The 19,495-nt window shown below is 40.1% G+C and overlaps 1 protein-coding gene across 1 annotated transcript; it reads right to left on the reverse strand.

Moving 5' to 3' along the window:
* Positions 1 to 10,005: 10,005 nt before the first annotated feature.
* Positions 10,006 to 12,858, reverse strand: LOC144704709 (patatin-like protein 2). Its single transcript, XM_078577228.1, has 7 exons — positions 12,579 to 12,858; positions 12,182 to 12,363; positions 11,809 to 11,995; positions 11,559 to 11,720; positions 10,814 to 11,113; positions 10,541 to 10,713; positions 10,006 to 10,329 (listed from the first exon to the last, which is right to left on the reverse strand). The coding sequence occupies exons 1-7, from the start codon at positions 12,705 to 12,707 to the stop codon at positions 10,269 to 10,271; spliced, it is 1,194 nt and encodes a 397-aa protein (XP_078433354.1). The 5' UTR covers positions 12,708 to 12,858; the 3' UTR covers positions 10,006 to 10,268.
* Positions 12,859 to 19,495: the final 6,637 nt, after the last annotated feature.

Raw genomic sequence — 19,495 nt, forward strand, 5'->3', positions numbered from 1 at the left:
TCTTAGATTTCTACTTTCTACTTCATTTCCTATCAATTTACCCTTAAAATCCATCACATTCCAACTCTAAACACTCATTTTATCTACTTGCTCTGTCTATATAGGTTTTTTTTCACTAAACATTCACCTATATCCCTAATTACTCCCCTATAAATTACATAAAAAATCTTCTTCATTTGCACTTTCAAATTCCATCTCAAACTCCTCCAACACTCTCTCTTCATTGTCTCTCTCTATCTACTCATTTTGGCCATTTCTCTCTCTAGAATTTGTTATTTCTATCCCTAGACCTTCATTCATAACCACAATTCATCCCCTCAAAATTTCATTAAAATCTCCATCTACGTCTTCAAATTCCCTCTCAAACTCTCTCTACACCATCTCTTCATTTTCTCTCTCTATCTCTTCATTTTCTCTCGATCCTCTCATTTCGACATTTTATCTCTCTAAAAATGTTTATTTCACCCTCTAAAATATCTCCCTATCTCTCTCTAGATCCTCAAGCATTACCTACTGCGAATTTAAAAAACAATTACTTAAAAATATCATTTTTATCCTTTCAAAACTCAAATTTTCTGTCTTCTAGCTGCCACCGTGCGGTGCCGTGTCATGTGGCGCGGTGCCCATGCAGCAGGGATAGACCTCTGCCCGTCGGTCTGTGCGCGGGCAGTGCACACGACTGCAGAGCACATGCTAGCCCTATGTAGGACTTAGCCAAATCGGCTAAGTCCTGACCATTGGGTTAAGCCCAATAAGGTTGAAGCCCATTTGGCTAAGTCTTCACTTAGCCAAATTGGGCTAACCTTAGTGGGCTGAACTACTAAGGCCAGCCCTAATTGGGCCACACCAGGCCCGCCGACCCATCTGGGCTGCCGCTACCGCGGCCGCTCCGCCACCGCTCTGGTGTCGTTGCTCCCTCGTCGTCGCGGCCATTTCGTTGCCACTGCTCCCCCATCGCCATTGCCACAACTGTCGCCGCCGCTCTGTGATCGCCACCGCTACTGAGATCGCGGGAGTAGGTAAATACCATACTTTTAGTATTTAAAAATTATTAAAAAATAGAAAAAAATTAGAAAAAATCAGAAAATTTATTTTCTGCATTTACAAATTTGGAAACAAATTAGGAAAAACATAGAAAATTCATATAATCAATTTACAGTCATTTTAACTCCTAAAAAAATTTTTTAAAAATCTCGATCTCTCGTTTTTAATAATTATAGTGTTTTTTGCTGTAAATTAAGTTCCATAAAATTCTAAAAATATTTATTTCTGATTTATTTTGCTAAGAAAAATAGAAAAATTAGTGTAAAAATATTATTTTGTGTTTTTCTTTGTATTTTGGCTTTAACTAAAAATCATAGGGAATTATGAAAATTACCTAAAAATCTAGAAAAATCCCAAAAATTGTATTTTTTAGTTTTAAAATCATTGTCTTCAACCCAAGCTTTAGAAAAAAATCTGAAATCAAAATTCTGCCTCTTTGTGGATCGACCCCTTACTTTCGCTATATTAATTGTAGAGTATTTAAGTGGAAAAAAATTCATAAATTCATAAGTCTGAATCAAAACAATAACATAAACCCCTAAGTTTGGACTTTTCAGAAGAGGAAGAAGATTGAGAAGAAAGAAAGCAGGGAAGCATCACTAGAATCAGACACTATTGGACAGACTAGCACCAGTGTTTATGCACCGCTGACTCTGTCCCTCGCAAACGTCCCATGGAGCCATCTCGTTGCATGCGATCGACAGCTGTAGTCGACATCCCAAGTCAAAGGATGCTACCATAGAACTGTGCAAAATTGCGATTCCTACCCCATCGAACGGGTACTGTGCCATTGAACATCAATGACCGTTTGTTTGTATTGGACTACCACACACTTGTGACACAACATGCAAGCTGTGGCACATTTGTCGAGTCTTTTCGCCATGTTTTCTTGACAACTAGGAGCTCTGTGTGGGCACTCTGTTGCAGCCGACAGTTGCGGTTGGCCGCCTCTGGACTCCACCGACACACTTACCTGCCACCAGATGAACGAGCCCACTCCACAGTGCCAGCCGCCATTGGGTATGCTTCACGATTGCTCGGCCATGCACCAATCGGCTGCGCAATTGCTAGAGATGACCAAGAAATCATCCTGTCTTCTGGTCGTACATTTCCCCAACAATCTTCTCATGGTTGACTGATTATTGCGAAGCTCACCCGATTACGATCTCTACGAGCACCACTGATGGTAGTCTCCTGCGCAACTACATTGTTGGATCACCAAACCTGGTCGGCTCTACCTCAACGTGTAGCCGCACCTGGCCTTGAATCCATGATCGCTCCCACCAACTATGTTTTGCCTCCATGCTGCATGCAGCACTCTCGCTTGAGTTGTTAGTGCTTCCCTGATCTATTCCAACGGGCAGCACCGTTCAGGGGTGACACACTTCAGTTCGTGCCGCCCGCACTAGCCCAATGAGTGTCACTACCGTGTTCCGTACGTGCCATCGATCATTTAGGTCGCTCCTGTGGAGCTACAGCCATCCGCTGCATTTTGTACAGCCATCACTTGCCATCCTCCCTCGCCTCAGTCCAAAATCGTCTCTAGTGCCACATCACGTCACCCGTAGAGCGATATCATGCCCTTTCCTGCGTCATGCTCTAGTGCCTTGTCACTACTGCCTATCGAGTGACGCCAAGCTCGCCTCCTACACACCTCCGCCAGTCTTGCCCCTAGTGGAATCCGCACCAACATTTTTTATTATCGCCACACGACATCGCCAATGAGGTATGTCATTCCCTTGCTGGCCTGTTACATTATCTCTTAAAATATATATTTTTGCTGCACTCCACTGTGCTTGGGTTAGTTTAGGTGATAGAATTTATCAAGAAAATTACAAATTAAGTGAATTCTTTGGTAAGGGTCGACCCATCCGTTACGTGTGAGCACCAACGAAAGTCTTCCGTTCAACGTCGTAGCCTCCATCGTCACTTTGAGGGTCAGAAGGTCACCGTCACCGTCATCAGTCATCCACTCAGACCTCGGAGCTCAGCGAATTTCCCCACAAGTTGGGCCCTACACATACATCCACGTAGGATTCATGTCATCACATAGTTACATCTTCTAGTGAATAACCAGTCGTACGACGTCATTGACGACGTCCAACATAAGCCCAAAAGTTGGACAATTCCCAATCATTGATTTAATGAAAATATTGCTCTCTCATCAACCTTGTCAGCACTATCTTGTCATTTTAATGAGGTTTTGTCTTATCCTGGCATGTAACACAATGATTGGCTCAGATTCTTCCTCATCATCCGTGATTGATAACTTTCATTGTGACCCATTTCGCCTTGGGAAAAAGACAACAAAATTAAATTATCCAATGAAAGAGTGACAAATTGACTCCATGTGAACACATGCGCCACGTATCACATGACTCAAAAGATACTCTTTCAGAATTTGATGTCAGAAAAATCATTAAAAGTACTTAAAAATTATAAATTTAAAAATATTATCTTAAAATAAATTTAATCATTTTATTCTTGATAATATGCATATCTAATCAATTTAAGGCAAATAAACATGTAAATATGGCTAGATTAAGCTACTAAAAAATGTGTGTTATCAATAGGGAGACCATTGAGTTGATAGAAATATTGGGTGAAAACTATGCATATCAAGCTAACATAGAACGTGAGGCATGTGGCTCCTAATTGTGAAGATCGGGTTGCCATCAGTGCAACAAAGCGTGAGTATATGATGGATAGAATGTAAGGGTCATAAAGAGTTTTTCACAGATATGGAAGAAATAACATAACATTTCAAGTCGTTTATTCAGAAAATAGGAATGTTGATTTTCAGCAAAATTCATTTTCAAAAGTCATCCATCTCTACAACAACGAGTATACAATCATGAAATTAAAATATTTGAATATATTTATTTATTCATTAAAAATATAACTTGAGATGTTATAGATATCTTTGCTTCTAGGGTTTGTATTGAAAATTCCAATTTCCTACAACAAAAGCAAGTTCAAAATAAATCTAATCATGTAAAACAAAATATTAAAACACAGATGGAACATGTAACCAAACTACCTTACACAGTATCATATCAATGATTGATTGGTTCTACAAGTGTAATGCTTCAAGCCACACATATGGCCAACCTCAAGTAATATCCATATTCTCCTCTTTCCAATGAACATCTTCTCATTTTATGTGATCCTCAACACCATATTAGCATGCTTCAATCTGAACCAATATCCACACCACCACCAATTTCATAAGGACTCAAATATTAAAGATGAAAGAGTGTGGTTTTAGATAATATATTTTACAGGTCCCTCATTCCTTATCCCAGAACCCCTATTTCTATATTTTTCGTAATCCATTATTTTTAATCATTACTTATGAAATTTTCTCAATCTCATACAAATCAATACGTATATATTTCATAATTACCATCACATGATGATAATTACAAAATATATAAATAGCCCTATATATCGTACTCCATAATTCCCAATCCCTTACAGATCCAAATAATGGACAAAATTATCATCATATGGTGATAATTTCATAAATTACAAATTTAAACTGAGAAATGGTTTATATCCTCCTTATCAATATTCTTCTTAATACCTTTCACAAAAATCTTTCATAAAGGAATGTTTACCCGTTGCAAAAGATTGTTCTATAAATACCCATGCATGTAATAACATTTTCTGAGCATAATTTGTAGTATCAGACAAAAAATGGGGTTCCACGTATAATTGGATTTGGTAATAATTCTTAATATTTGATAACTTAAGAAAATGTAGGAAAGTATGTGAACGGGCCACATAAAATAATAATCTTAACCACAAAGTAGATAAATAAAATGAGTACCAATCAAGTGAATAAATAGAAACCTATCTAGGTAATGGGCATAACAGAAATTGAATGTAACAATATGTCTTTCTATAGTATTGGATTACCATTTAATAAGCCTTAAAAGAGGGTATGAGTCACAAAAAAACTAGATTAAACAAAAAATTTATAATATTTATTTACTAAATACAGAATTGAGTAAGGGTCGAACCACAGTGACGCAAAATCAATAGAGAATTCCCATGTGAGTATATATGTGTGTGTGTAAATAATTTTTATATATACAAACAAAAACCAACTCCGACCTGAATTTTTTTTCTCTAATCAAATGGAGCGAAGACAAACTTATATTAGGTTAAGAATTTTGAAGATTTCTGAAACTTTTTGAATATTCTTACGTTAATAAAATAATAAGTAATAAAATTATTAATGGTAGTTTTTGGCAGAGGGTGCCACAGTTTGTGTGAAATAGTAGCCAGGACTTGGCATGGTGGCACTGAAAACAGCATGGAGGTTCTTTGGTTTTTCAGGTTCAGGAAGATGGAATAACTTGAGTTTTAGGGTAAATTGTTTAGCACTATTTATGGCATTTGAAAGCCTAAGGTCTTGGTTATCATGACAAGAAACAACTAAGCCAGAAAATTGAAACTTGAAGAGAGAATTTATGAGAATGCGCAAACATCTGGTGTCACTTCCTTTCGAGCCAACGGTGCACTATTTTTCAGTTTACTCCAAACATGATGATCAGGTTCCCTTTTTCACTCAAGCTGACAATCAAACAGAGTAGATCCAAGAGACATTGCTTTACTCAAGGGTGCAAAAATAGAGTTTGGGATAGAAGTTCAAGGCTAATTATAATGAGGAATAAAACAGGTACAAATGGGAATCCCAGGTTCTCAATATGAGAAACCTAGAATGTATGGCCCATATTTGGTATTTTTCCAATCAACTTTGTGTCCCCATTTTTAGGAAAGAAACAACGGCTGCCCCCTTGAATTTCTCCTTGAAAGTAGGCCCCCTTTGATTGGGCTTAAGCCCCTTTTGGGTTCAGTGTTGGGCATGTTCCATAGTGGGCGTAATAATGCTTTAGCCCCCTTTATCCTGTTTCAGTGATATAACATTAATATTATAATTATCCAACTCATGTACTAGAATCAAGTCAGGTAAGTTCATAGACATCAATAGGTAGAACCAATTCAAAAATCAAAGTTAATTTCATTTTCAATATAAATGACACTTTCTAAATACCCTGGATATAAATATTTAAATTAATCATAAAACACATATTTACCACTACACATTTGATTCCATCACTTGTGAGATTTATCTTGGAAGGTATCCAACCCCAAAACCTCAAAGTTGCACTAATACCCAATTAAGCATAGAAGTCTCAAAGCTTGTGGAAAATTAAGAAGATAATTAAAAACATAAAATAAAATTTCCAAATATTTTTTTAGCCACATTTTAGATCCAACCTCCAAATACTTTAACAATCCAAATATCTTCTTTTTATTTGTCCACAAGTTCAAGCCTATTGTAAGGCGCCTAAGAATCAACACATCAAACATAATATGATAATTTTGAATCTATAAAAATTTTAGAAAATATATAAATTTTCAATTCTTATCTTAATTTCATATCAAATTGCTCCAAGCAAACGAAGTGGCACAACTTCAAATCCAATTACTTTAATAGAAAAAAATAATGCAGTCACATATCATTTTTTTGGTAAAGGAGGTTCTTGATAAAAAAACAACATTTCAAATGAATCACAAATGGGTCAATAAGTTCAAGATAAATTTATCTCAATATTACAATATAAAAAATCTAACTGATTAGATCTCTTCTAAATCCTATTTTTCCACTCTGATTTTGACAATCACAAATAAGCTGGCAATTGTGCTCACAATTTCACTTATTTAATCTGTTTAATTTCGTTAACATTACATAAATCCATAATATTACACTCACCAGATTCATTTCTATTTTTATAATGAATTTTAGTTTTTTCATTTCATGGTATTGGAACAAAACTTATGGAATTAAGTTAATAAAGAACATATTTTATAATTCACCAAATATATAATTTATTTAAATATTGCATTCGACCTGAGCTAGTCAAGGGTTAGCGGCGAGCATCAACTTGAGCTGAAGTCAAGGGAACTCTGGGTTTTTAGGGAAGCGAGCCTTGTTCCAACTAGTTAGGAAAATGCGGAAGTCAGGAATTAGGCTGCTCTACAATTCTGGAGTTTCGAAGTCTTAGGGGTTGCGGTTCCTACAAGAAAAGCTGTCCTGCCCAGTACAGGAAGGGTTCAAGACTGAATTTTATGATTTTACAGTAGTATTATGAAATTTTATGACAACAAATTCATGAAAAAAAAGTTTTGGGATTCAGAAAACATACATTTGAATTTATTTTAATATATTCTGAATTCCCTAAATTTTCAGACTGAAAATTCTGATTTTTCCTGATTTATGATATTTTATGTATTTTCTAACCTTAAATTCATAAATAAGATAAATTTATAAGACATAAAATACTATTGTAAATATATTTTAATATTTGATGGTTTTCAAAATTTTTGTTATCCCTAAAGTAGGAGGAGACACAAAATCAAATGGCTCAAATTCCTTCAACTTGATATGAAGAAATCTAATGTTCCAGGATTTTCAGCTGAAATTTAAATGGTAGTTCCATCCCTACCTCCTCTATTCGTCCATCATTTGGGATCTAAAAATAAATAAACCCCCCCAACTGTTATAAAAGGCAACCTTGGATTTTTTTCCAACTTATGATTAGCTTAGGGATTTGCTCATTCAACAGTTTGGTTATGTTCTTATATTTGAGGAATGAAAGATTGTATGTGTGACATCCACATCAAGATTCAGAAATAAAAAACATCACTCGACCCATTGGGCACATGATGAAGAGGTTAGTGTGATCTTTATCTTTTTGATTTTAACGTATCTCTCATTTTTCCTAGGCCTTAATCATTGATAGCCTTGGCTTTCACCATCACTCATCCCACCAACTCTGCTACTCATTGGTACATATCATCCTCAATTTCTACCGCTACTTGAAATAGGAAAAACCTCATCACTCAGCCCGCTCTTCCGCTTGTCGGCATATAGCCATAGCCACCTGCACTATATTTTATGATGGTAAGGCTTATTTATTCACTCCATTCCAGCCACCGTTATCAATCATCACTCAATGCTACAGAAGTACTGACTAAGGTATTCATTAAGAATTAAGTTTTCAGATTAAAACATGGCTTTGTCCTTTTCTGGTGAACACACAATTGTCAACTCAATGAATTTTTTTCCCTGAAGAGCTCCCCTAATCTCTTGATAGTGGTTCTACCCTATGGCTACTTAATGAGCCATATTTATAATATCAGTGGGATTACATAATGTTATTATATCTTGATATGTCAATGTGACTAAAATAGGTAATTTTTTTAAAATGCAAGTGATTCTTTTATTTTGATCTCATCATAGTTCCCTCATAATATGTGTGGGATTAGATATTTGGTTTACAAATTATGGATAAATTAAGTTAATTCGGATTCTTTCTCTTATTCCTTGAATTATTTTAAATTAAATTTCATTATTCATTTTCGTAAAGTTATATTAAATCCAAAAAATAAAATTTAAATTTAACATTCACTTATCAAATATCTTCTCCCTATACTCTTCTGTAAATTAAAAACCCTAAATGACATAAATAACCTATAATGTATCATTCACCACATTCCCATTACATTCAAACTTATAAACTTAAACTGTAATCGTAATAAATATCAGAATATTTTTTACCCTCATCTTAACCCAGTTAAAATATTTAATTCAATTAAATTAAGTGGTGAAATAATTTTGTTTCATTAAAACAATTCATCTCTGTAGAGAAAAATAATATTTTTTCAAAATTCAAAGAACTTTGATCTAAAAAATGACGATTTTAGTAATAGCGAAACAATCAATATAATTTCTGGTTTAATCTCTGCCAATATATTGTAGTTTATAATTAGATCAAATGCTCATTTTAATACCAGAGCTCTCTTTAAAAATCAATAAAAATGAATGATACATTATGATTATTGAACAGTGATATTATAGAATTTTAAATCATGTTTCAAGTAATTAATTTGGATAAAACTTTTCTTGGAATGTTGTATGAGATAATAGAACCAAAAATTACAATAAAATGAGTATTTTAAGGTCTTGTAATCACTTCGGAGTTGATCTTATGATTATGCTAAATTAGGTTCTGGTGATGATGTAAAGTTAAAGATGAAAAGCATGTAAATTTTTTTCTGCAAGAGAAATATTATTTATGCCAGATTCGTGGGTTTATATGATGAATCCAAAAGATAGAGTATATTGTTCCAAAATAGATTTAGATTTCTCATTTAATCTGTGAACAATTCTTTTGATATTAGGCACAGTAGATCTTTGCTAATGTTCCTTTTTTAACGAGTTAGGTTCATGCTCATGATAGATCGAATGTTGATCACTTCCCCAATGAGTTAACTTAAACATAGATTCACTCAATGCCATTGATTTAACCTATCCGCTTAAGAAAACTGGCACATATAGGGCTCAACCCTGTTAGCGTGATTTTTGGGTCATTTGGCCCATTGCACGGCTCCATACTCATTACCCACTAAGCCCACCCCTTTGGCTCGTTAAACTGCTATCTTAACCTACAACCCATCTCGGAATCTGTTAAACCCAGTATCTAACAAAATAAATATGTATTAACATTTTAAACGTACATTATGATCAAACAAATAATCCATTTAAAATATTTTGTAAAGTTATTTTTTCTTGAATAGTATCAAAAATTTGCTCTAAGTATAATATTGGATTAAAACAAAAAATATACGGAAGATAATTTTGGCGTTTTTGCAGGTGAAGATATGTTGTAAATATCATTTGATGTTAAGTAATGGAGTAAAATCTGTTTCAAATGTTTTCTAACCTTTTTTTTAGCATAAATCGTGAACATAAACTCTTTTTTAAAGTTTTGAATCCCTTTTATTTTAAGGATAAATTACGTTTTTTTTTGGGTATTCACCTCTTGATTCCCTGAACAACGATGCAGCATTTAATAAACTTTATTTTCCAGACTGTTACATAAAAAGGAATAAAAGAAAGAGAAAAACAATTAATGATTTCCTATGACATTCTGTAGAAAGCTTTGTGTAGATACAATGATCGGCTTTAAAAGGCGCTTTACATTTGTATTCCTAAAAGCCTACAGGTATTTTTACGATAATTTACAAATTTCCTGTAATGAAATATTTTGTACATTGTTTCCTTGAAGTAAGTCGTCGAATTGCATCGCCAATAACATGACCCACCACCGATCGAATAAAGAATATAATCATCCAATTACGCTTGAATTTCACGCATTTGGTTTGCACTTTTGTCGACGCTTTCTCTCGTCTGATAAGATCCTCGCAAATCTGGATGTAACAAAAGCCAATAAGATAAAGGCTCAAAATGAATTAAGTATCAAGTTTTTTATGGCCAATGTGCAACGCACATGGTTCCAAATAATATTAGAAGACATTTTTTACTGTTGCAAGATAAATGGTAAAAACCATTGATGAAGCCTCACAGAGCGCTTCAATTGAATGAATGTTTTTCATTTAGTAAAATGAGACTTGAGGTTACCTCTTGAGGGCATCTCTGTTTTGCTCCTTTCCTGCAGGTTCATTCCTGCCAGTGTCAAGGTTCACCCTTGAAACTGGCTTGTCCAGTAACTCCTCACCAATTTTCACAAGCTTGTCTAAGTTAACCTTCGTCGCAATGTCGAGGGATGAAACCTCCCCGGAGAGCGTGTCGTCCTGAATTGAAGAAATGAAGAGAATATATTCATTAGTTAAAAAATATAACATCACAAACTTCAGGAAATGAAGAGACAAGGCGGGATGCTGTGCTACGGACCTGGATTCGTAAGTAGTTTTCCTCTGATTGCGTGCTCTGGAAGATGGAGGAAATATGAAGATCGACCATGTCAACGCTTGCTTGAGTGAAGACATCGATCAAAGGGTTCGACCCTTGATTTATCAACCATCCAGCCAAACCCCACTTTGCAGCAGCTAATGCACTGTACTTAGTCAACAGTGATGTGCCCGTGCCAAGTGATATTAAAAGAAGCTTCTGCGAATTTAAGTGCTCGGAGGGAGCTTCCCCTGAGTTCACGTATCTCATATTCTTTTTGACATCTCTGACCGCGAGAAGCGCCTGCATGTCAGCACCAAATCATGAGTAGAGTGAAGGGTCAGCTTTGATTGAATTCTTATGATGAATCAATGAACTCAGAGAAGATAGATAAAATGGCTGAGTCCATTGATGATTGATTAGTCCTGAGGGTTAGTTTTTTGAGCCCGCAGGAAGGAACTTAATTTCTTTAGATGTGACCAAAGGATTGACCCCATTTATACGCAACAGGAGAGGCTTATTCATGTTTAATCTATCATACTTCATTCCATTAGTAGACTTAGCCTATATGTATCAATTAAACCCCATACTTCCGAAATTTTCGTTTACTGATTAACATGCGGATGAAATGGTTGTTAAAAAGATACTGTAAAACAGATTCTCATCCCTTTAGAAATTCAAACTCAAGATAAAGATGTTTTCAGGCAACCCCAATAAAGAAAATAATCATAATTTCTGAAGAGCGCACCGGATTATTGGCGGCTACACCTCCGTCAATGAGGTTGAACTCCCTCTTTCCCCCTCGCGGTGTAGGTGCATCGAAGTAGTGTGCAGGAAGGTATGTAGGGGCTGCTGAAGTGCTCATACAGACATCAGCGAGATTCACATCCAGACAATTGTCCTTCTTAACCTACAAGAAGTCCCACCTTAGAACACATCCAGGGAGATAGAGTTATGGACAGAAATAATGGAAAAGACAGTATCTTTGAACAACATACCCCGAACGTAGAAAAGACAGTGGGTTGGAGATTCTTGATGTCGAATGCCGGAATAACAACGTTGGTGAGTGTGTGGCCCAACTTCACACTTCCCAAATTCTGCTGGATCACCTTATGAAGGTATTTCCCGTCATATTTAGGGCCTATGAACCCTCTAATCAACCGGCGTATCGTCGCAAAAGGACCACTGTTACCATGAAATAATACATATTAGGTAGAGGATCCAAACCATGTTCAATAAACTCAACCATGCGCGGTTTTTGAAACTTTCCCGTGATATTGGCACGCACTCTCTTTAATATCTCGTCTAAGATATTGACATGGCTAAGTGTGAGAAATATTAACATGCAAAGTCGTGAAGTTAAATATTGACCTGATCTGTGGAAAAATCTTGGGACAGTGTTCGAGATAGAAGCGCTTGACATCTCCTGCAGCAAACAAAGGTCGATTTTGTGCATCTGGAGCAGTGAGCATGGCTGACACAAGCCCCCCCGTGCTCGTCCCGGCGATCACGTCGAAGTAGTCTGCTATCCTCGCATCCTCACCATCAAGATCCTAGTAATTTCAAGTTATAATCACTAAATATGGCATGATTTTTTACAAAAACTAGGTGTAAAGCAGTGTTAATCGGTAACTGCTGGAGAACGATATCCTTCTTAAGTTTAAGAGGTTGCATCATTGCTTTAAGCTATAGCTTTTACTAGTGGTAAGCGCTCAAACGCTAAAAATCTAAAATTCTTCTTTGTTCTCTGTGTAATGTTTTCACGTACCTGAAGTTCTTTCTCCAAGAAGACGAGAATAGTAGCCGGTATAATGCCCCTAATCCCACCTCCGTCGATGCTTAAGATGGTGATCAAGCCGGAGCTTTCTTCAAAGTCGCCGACGAAGTTCTTTGACATGGAACCGATCAAGCTGGAGGGATTAACAAGGGCTGATGGGGAAGAGAAGGAAAGAAGAGAGGGTAAACAGTGTAGGGAGAAGACTGAAACAGTGTTTGGAAACTCGCAATTGTTTGCTGCCAAGTGCACCTTTCCTCGCTGCGGCGAAAGAGTTCTTATAGTTTTCAGGAATGGTCATCGGAGTTAAGCGACAGGTCAAATAGCTGCGGCGTTGATTCCAGGAAAATAATTACTTGTTCAATCGTTTCTTGAACATGGGTCAAGCGCGAGGAGGCGGCACGTCTCTTGAACTTGTTCTTTTTGGGCGGCGCAACGCAAGGCCACAAAAATCACGATGGCTTTGCTTCCGTTTTGTCGATGTATTCGGCATATGGGGCCTAAACATTGGTAAAATATTACTGTATATTCATAAGAAATAAAAGCTTGTCCTCCTACGTTATTATATGGTTATCGGGCGGCAGCGAGAAGCGACGATGCAGGAAACAGATAAGCGGATGGCGACGTAGCAGTGATGATTGAAGAGTTGAAGACAAATAAGGATTGGGTTTTAGAGAATGGTCAAAATGACAGGCTTTCCTGGGGAGATGAGAGAATCAAATGGCTCATGGTTTTAGAGAATAGTCAAATTGTTGCGATCGTTCAACGGCATAAGCATCTGATCCAATGAAAATGAAGGAATACTCAACCCCAACCTTTGGAACCTTAATCCAACGAAAACCCTCAACAAGTTTCAGCTGATTTGCCAACGGTTTAACTATCCAGACATCGGGATAACCCGAGCTGGATCAACAACCGTCCTCAAAAGTGTTCTTTGAATGGTTTCTTCCTGAATTCTTTTAATCTTGAGTAGTTTGATGGCCTTCTCAAGCTAGCAAGGAATATTGGTGGTTTCCGAATGAACTTGGAGACTCCAGAAGAACACCTGCGTGGAGGATGTAGGTGTAATGAAGGCAATCCGCAGCCCTCTTCCTGTGCCTCGAATCGGGTGCTATATTCGGTGTTTTTTTTCCTTCGCATCAGTGCATCACGTATAGATAGGGATGGTCGTGCGGTCCGGTCCGGTTCTTTTGGCCGCTGTGCGATTTTTTCAATCGCACGAAAGGGGTAGTTCGATGACCGGTGCGAATTTGTGCGAAAAAATCGCATCGCACATCGCACAAATTCGCACAGGGGGGAGAGAGAGCCAGCGAGACTGAGAGAGACAAAAACGATAAAGAAAGAGAGAGGACCGGGCTACGTAGTCAATGGAGGGAGGGAAGAATGAGCGGGAGAGAGAATAGCGAGAAAGAGAGAGAAGAGCGCTAGCGAGAGAGGGAGAGATAGAAGAGTGACAGAGAGCAAGAAAGAGGATGAGAGAAGAGAGACAGAGCGAGAGAGAGAGGAGCCCGAGAGAGAGATATAAGAGCGATAAAGATAGAGAAACAGGGAGAGAGGAACGAGGGAGAGAGAGAAAAGCGCAAGAGAGAGGAACAAGAGAGAGAGAGAGCCCGAGAGAGAAAGAGGGAAGGAGAGGGAAGAGCACGAGGGGGAAAAAGGGACAGAGAGGAACAAGGGAGAGAGAAGAGCAAGAGAGGGGAAGAGGGAGAGAGAACGAGAGAGCGAGGGAAGAGCGATAGAGAGATGAACGAGAGAGAGAAAGAGGGACAGAGAGAACCGAGATAGAGAGAGGAGCACGAGAGAGAAAGAGGGAGAGAGAGGAACGACAGAGCGAGAGAAGAGAGCCAGCTAGAAAGAGAAGAGCACCAGAGAGAAAGAGGGAGAGAGAGAGAGAGAGAAGAGCGCCAGAGAGAAAGTGATGCAGGACTACTGTCTGAGGGATGCATGTACTGAAAGGAGCTGGTGTAAGTTAATAAAAGGCAGCCTAGATTCCCACAAACGAATCAAGAAAATTGTGGAGTTATTGCAACTTAGCGATGCGGAGGGGCCCCAACCTCGTGAGGACGGGAGCACTGTCTATCAATGTCGTATTGGACAGGTTTAACTTGAGTAGCTCCTCGGTCAATATCCCTGATCGGTGCTCACGAATTGAACTCTCCACTATTCTAATACACCAAACAATTGAACTTCCCCGTGGCAATGGCAAAAGCGAGCATATTACATGAAGTATTAAAGTGCCATGAGTAGAGGAGAGGAAACGGACCTGGGAGGAGCGGCAGCGACGAAGGGTGTCCGGTGTGTGGCCGCAAAATGCAGCTTGCGAAGATAGTGACGAAGACGGACCGGGGCAAATTCTCTGCAGCTTGCGAAGACTTCGTCGCGGGTTCTAGCATCAGTAATGTATATAGGCCCAAGGTGGACGATGCCGGAGCCGGTAAGAGCAAGAGGGGAAGAGGAGGATCCCAGGGATCTATTAACCCAAGTAGAAGGAGGCGGAGGAAAGTGAAGTAGAGGACGAGGGAAAGACGATGACGGAGGAGAAAGAATGAAGAACAAGGAGACGAAGATCTTCTCGGGTCGGGCGTTCAAGAGAAGAGGGAGAGGAAGGATAGGGGAAGGGGGGTGGGGGTGTGGGCGATGGGAGGCCAATGGGGGAAGAGAAGAGGGAGATGGGTAAGGCGGCAGTGGTGGGGTGGCGACAAGCGGCGGAACGGCGAGACTCAGAGTGGTGGGTCGGGAATCACAACGGCTTCAGGCCGAAGGCAACAGGTTAATGCCTTCCGTTCGCTATAGGCGACAGCGGGCGCTCGGATCCCTTCTCGACGGCAGCGGCTACAGCCGGCGGCGACGTCGGTCGGAGATTCCCCAACAGATTCCAAACATGAAACACCAAGAACATAAACTAAAACTTCAATTCTACTTCAAAAAAAAGACGGAAGGTTCCAAGTGGTCAAATAGAACGATCGGCAAAAGGAAGAAGGCCATGGTCTGTTATGCAGGGACATATTTCAAAAATAAACAAATTTGAGGTCCTTTTGCACTGGTCGTCGCAGGCGAGCACCCCGACCAGTTTCCACGAGTGTAGAGACCATGTCCCGCTGGGCCAGTGGTACATGGCTGTCGTGGTCCCCACCAGAAAGAGGGAGAGAGAGAATCATAGCGCCAGAGATGAATGAGAGAATAAGAGGGAGAAAGAGGGACAGAGATGAACGAGAGAAAGAAGAGCACGAGAAAGAAAGAGGGAGAGAGAGGAATGAGAGGGCGAGTGAAGAGCACCAGAGAGAGAGAAGAGTGATAGAGAGAGGAACGAGAGAGCAAGTGAAGAGCGATAGAGAGGGGAACTGATGGCGCACACCATCAAGGATCACCGATGACGTCGCCCGTGCCATCGGCCACCGTCATTGAAAGTCGGGTGAAGAGATGCTTGATTATCTTGTTTTGATCATTTTTCCTAGTCGTGTCTCGTGTTTTCTTCGCAGTTGTCTTGTTTTTGTCACTCTGCGATGCGTCCCGTGTCCGTGTTTTGTCGTCGTGGAAAAGGGGCCTCCCTTTTTCCCTTTTTCCTATTTTATTTTATTTTATTTTAATTCCCATCTATGTGTAATGGGGGGCCCATTCTATAAGGGCCCCCAAATGGACCCTAATGGATCAGTCTTCCCCCCCTTGTTGACCCACTTAGGGGGCCCAATTCATCTTCCCCCTTTATAAGGGAAGAGGGGCCGCCCTAGGTGCTCAGACCAGGAAGAACAAAGAGGCATTTTGTTGTTGAATTTTCTGGTCTCCCCCTTCATCCTCTGAAGAGATCTCAGAAAGGAAGGGGAGAAGAGGAGGACAACGAGGGCTGGAGAGAGGAGTTCATCTGCCCGCAGATCGAGCCGACTCCCCTGTTCGTTGAGCGTGAACTTCATCAATTTTGTTGGACAATCGCCAGAGATCATGAAAGGGAAGCCCACCCAGGCTGGGTTGAGTGCGTTAATTAGGAAGGAAGTGGCCGAGCTGACCAGCCCGCAACCTTGTAATTCAGCCATTCGCCATTGCTGGGAAACGGATCCACGGTGAATCGGGATCCTTTTCCTCTCAATGCAGGCAAGTGGGTGAGCGTGGGCTGAGGACACCAGTGAGACAGCAGGAGGATTCTGATCCCTCTTGGCACAATTAGGCGCATCGGTGTGGCCTCTCGGTCACACTGCCGATCGAGAAAACCGTTGTTTGCTACTCCTGTAGACCAACCAATGTCTAACCCGTGAAGTGGATGTGGATCAACATTTATGACGGTGGAGACCCCGTTGTGGACCTCGTTCCGCCCGGTGCTTGATCTAATTCCCGGTGGTCGACACCAGTTCAGCCGACCCACAACCGCACGGGGAGCCACTACCCATGTGGCTATTGTTCTCGGGCACTGAGTGAAATTGATCGATCGCACACGCCCAACAGCCGTCACGTCGTGGAGCGAGAATTCTTCCTCGAGGGCGGAATCTCCCATTGCCGCCGCTCGCCATATCTGCCATCTTCATCAAAAGTGCGCCCCTACCGGTGTTACGCTCACTAAGACCAGTGGCTGGCTGGAGCCATGACCGTTGCCTCGCTCGTCTTCCTCTCCTCTCTGCCTTTTACTAGTAGCTCCGGCATCGCCCTTGCTCGTCGAGCTGTTGTGATCTCTCCGGCAACTCTCCGCTCCACCCACTCCGAATCGCCGCCAACGTTGACGAAATTCTGCACTGGGAGCCACGCCAATGAGGTACGCCATCCTCTCCCGATGCTTGTTTATTTACCTTTTGTAAGTATACTTTCGTCTCGACTCCACTACACTTGGGCTAGGTAGGTGAGAGAGACAAATTGAGAGAAACCTACGACTCTGTGAGTGTCATACCGGTACGGACGAGTATGTTTGTTACGTGCGAGCCCTACAGATAGAATCTGTTCGGCCGTAGACGCCTACGTCACTCCGACGAGGTTCGAGAGGCCACCATCACCGTCACCCGGCAACCCCCTCAAAGCTTGGAGCTCGGCGCCTCCCTCGAGTCGGAGCCTGCACGTACGACATGTAGGACCTTCATTGCATTGTAGTTACATTGACCCCTTAGGGTTTTATCCGTTAGACGAAGACATTGTCGACGTTCGATACCACATCATCATTTATCGACACCAAACCATCATATTCGGTGTCAACCGGACGACGTACTAGACAACGTCCGACATCAGGAACGAGAGAGAGAGAGCATGATTTCTGTCATCCAAGAGCAGATGAGAGAGAGAGAGAGAGGAATGCATGACTCTATGGAGGGTAACTCTGCTTCCCCTATACCAGAAGGGAGCAATAGAGAGAAAGAGGACGAGAACGAGAAAGAGGGAGAGAGAGAGAGAGAGAGAGGGAGAGAGAGAGAGAGAGAGAGGAAAGAGAGAGAGAGAAAAGCTGAGCTTTGCTATACCAGTAGAGACAAAAACAGGCGAGAAATAGAGGGGGAAGATATAAAATGCAATCAAACAGAGTATACAGCAACCAAAATTATAAAACTGCATCCAACAACAGCGGATCGAGCTCCAGCCAAACCTACCGAAAAACCTTCACGATAACTGAATGATACTCCTTGGTGTTCAACACAAAGTAGCAAACCAGCAGCCTCTCCCGTGTGGAAGTGTCCACCGCAGTTAAAAAAAATCGGACAGATTCGCACATTCGCACTGCACAGGCCCATGGCCGATGTGCGGTGTGAACTACTGTTAAGTGTCTGATCTGCGATCCGGAAAATTGAACCGGACTGCACATCAGACTCTTTCCGCACCAGTCACACGAAAGGACCAACCCTACGTATGGATTAGAATAGAAGTAGTTTATAAACTGAATTCTAATCAGTATGTATGCGATCACACAATTGTGCAAGACCATCGCACCCTGCGTGCCCATGCGCCATCACAACCATCATGCGCTGCCCATGGCCATCACGTAGGGTGTGCCCACAATTAGATTGATTCAAAACTATAATATATTTCTTAAACGCAGTCCCTCATGAGATACCCTCGCTCACCCCGAAACATTTGACTGACTATTAAGTTTTATAAATATTATGAGAATGGAGAAAAATGAACGTATAATTACATAATTATTACACATACTTTTGCTTCATCGTACTTCATGATTTATACATTATCAAATTATGTATGATTTTCCTACTGATCATAGTATGAGTGGGGTTGAGATTACTCTTAAATGGTTAAGAGAACTATTTTGGCTTTCCGTTGACTCAATTTTGTGAGACAGCTTATAAGCTGAGGTCCGTCATGAGTAGTAGTTGATGATCGGCACAAAGAACACATTCTCTCCTAGACTGTGCCTCTCATTTAATAGGTTGAATGAGTACATGCATTCTGAAGTTACTATGATCTTTTCATGCAAAATGGGATTCAGTGAGAACCTTTCATTTGCCTATTTATTTGAAGGTAAGTTCTTGGGGGTCTTCCTTGATCTTAAAACCTCAAAATCACTAATTTTGCCTTATTCATTCATATCCTATGATCTCCTTTATTGCCTAATATTATTTTCCATATTTCTACCATATTCTTGTTATCCCTAGCTACTAGGGAAATTCCCATATTTTATATTTTTCACCTGGAAATTATGTCCTTTCCTGTAGCAATTATGTGATCCACATAGACGAGAAGAATATCCACAATTATGCTTGCTAAATAAAGTATGATAGCTATTGCTCTGATGATAGCCCACCATAGTTGATGAGAATTTTTCAAACCAGTCCATTGAGCAGAAACAAATTCCATCCCGATTTACCATCCATGAAATTCATAGTCATGAAAATGTTGAACTTGGATGCCAGTGCAAAATTTTCAACGTAATCATTTCCATATGATTGTCTGTAGTCTTCGGCCAACAGTCTCACTTTGTACCTTTCACGAGT

This window comes from Wolffia australiana, chromosome 6, assembly GCF_029677425.1.
Source record: "Wolffia australiana isolate 7733 chromosome 6, ASM2967742v1".
NCBI lineage: Eukaryota > Viridiplantae > Streptophyta > Magnoliopsida > Alismatales > Araceae > Wolffia > Wolffia australiana.

Excerpts from the sequence above, each read along its gene's own strand:
- LOC144704709 (XM_078577228.1), bottom strand. The coding sequence starts at position 12,707 with ATGTCAAAGAACTTCGTCGGCGACTTTGAAGAAAGCTCCGGCTTGATC. Across the intron at positions 10,714-10,813 it reads AAAACTACTTACGAATCCAG|GACGACACGCTCTCCGGGGA; the intron begins GTCCGTAGCACA and ends TCTTCAATTCAG. Across the intron at positions 10,330-10,540 it reads AACAGAGATGCCCTCAAGAG|ATTTGCGAGGATCTTATCAG; the intron begins GTAACCTCAAGT and ends TGTTACATCCAG.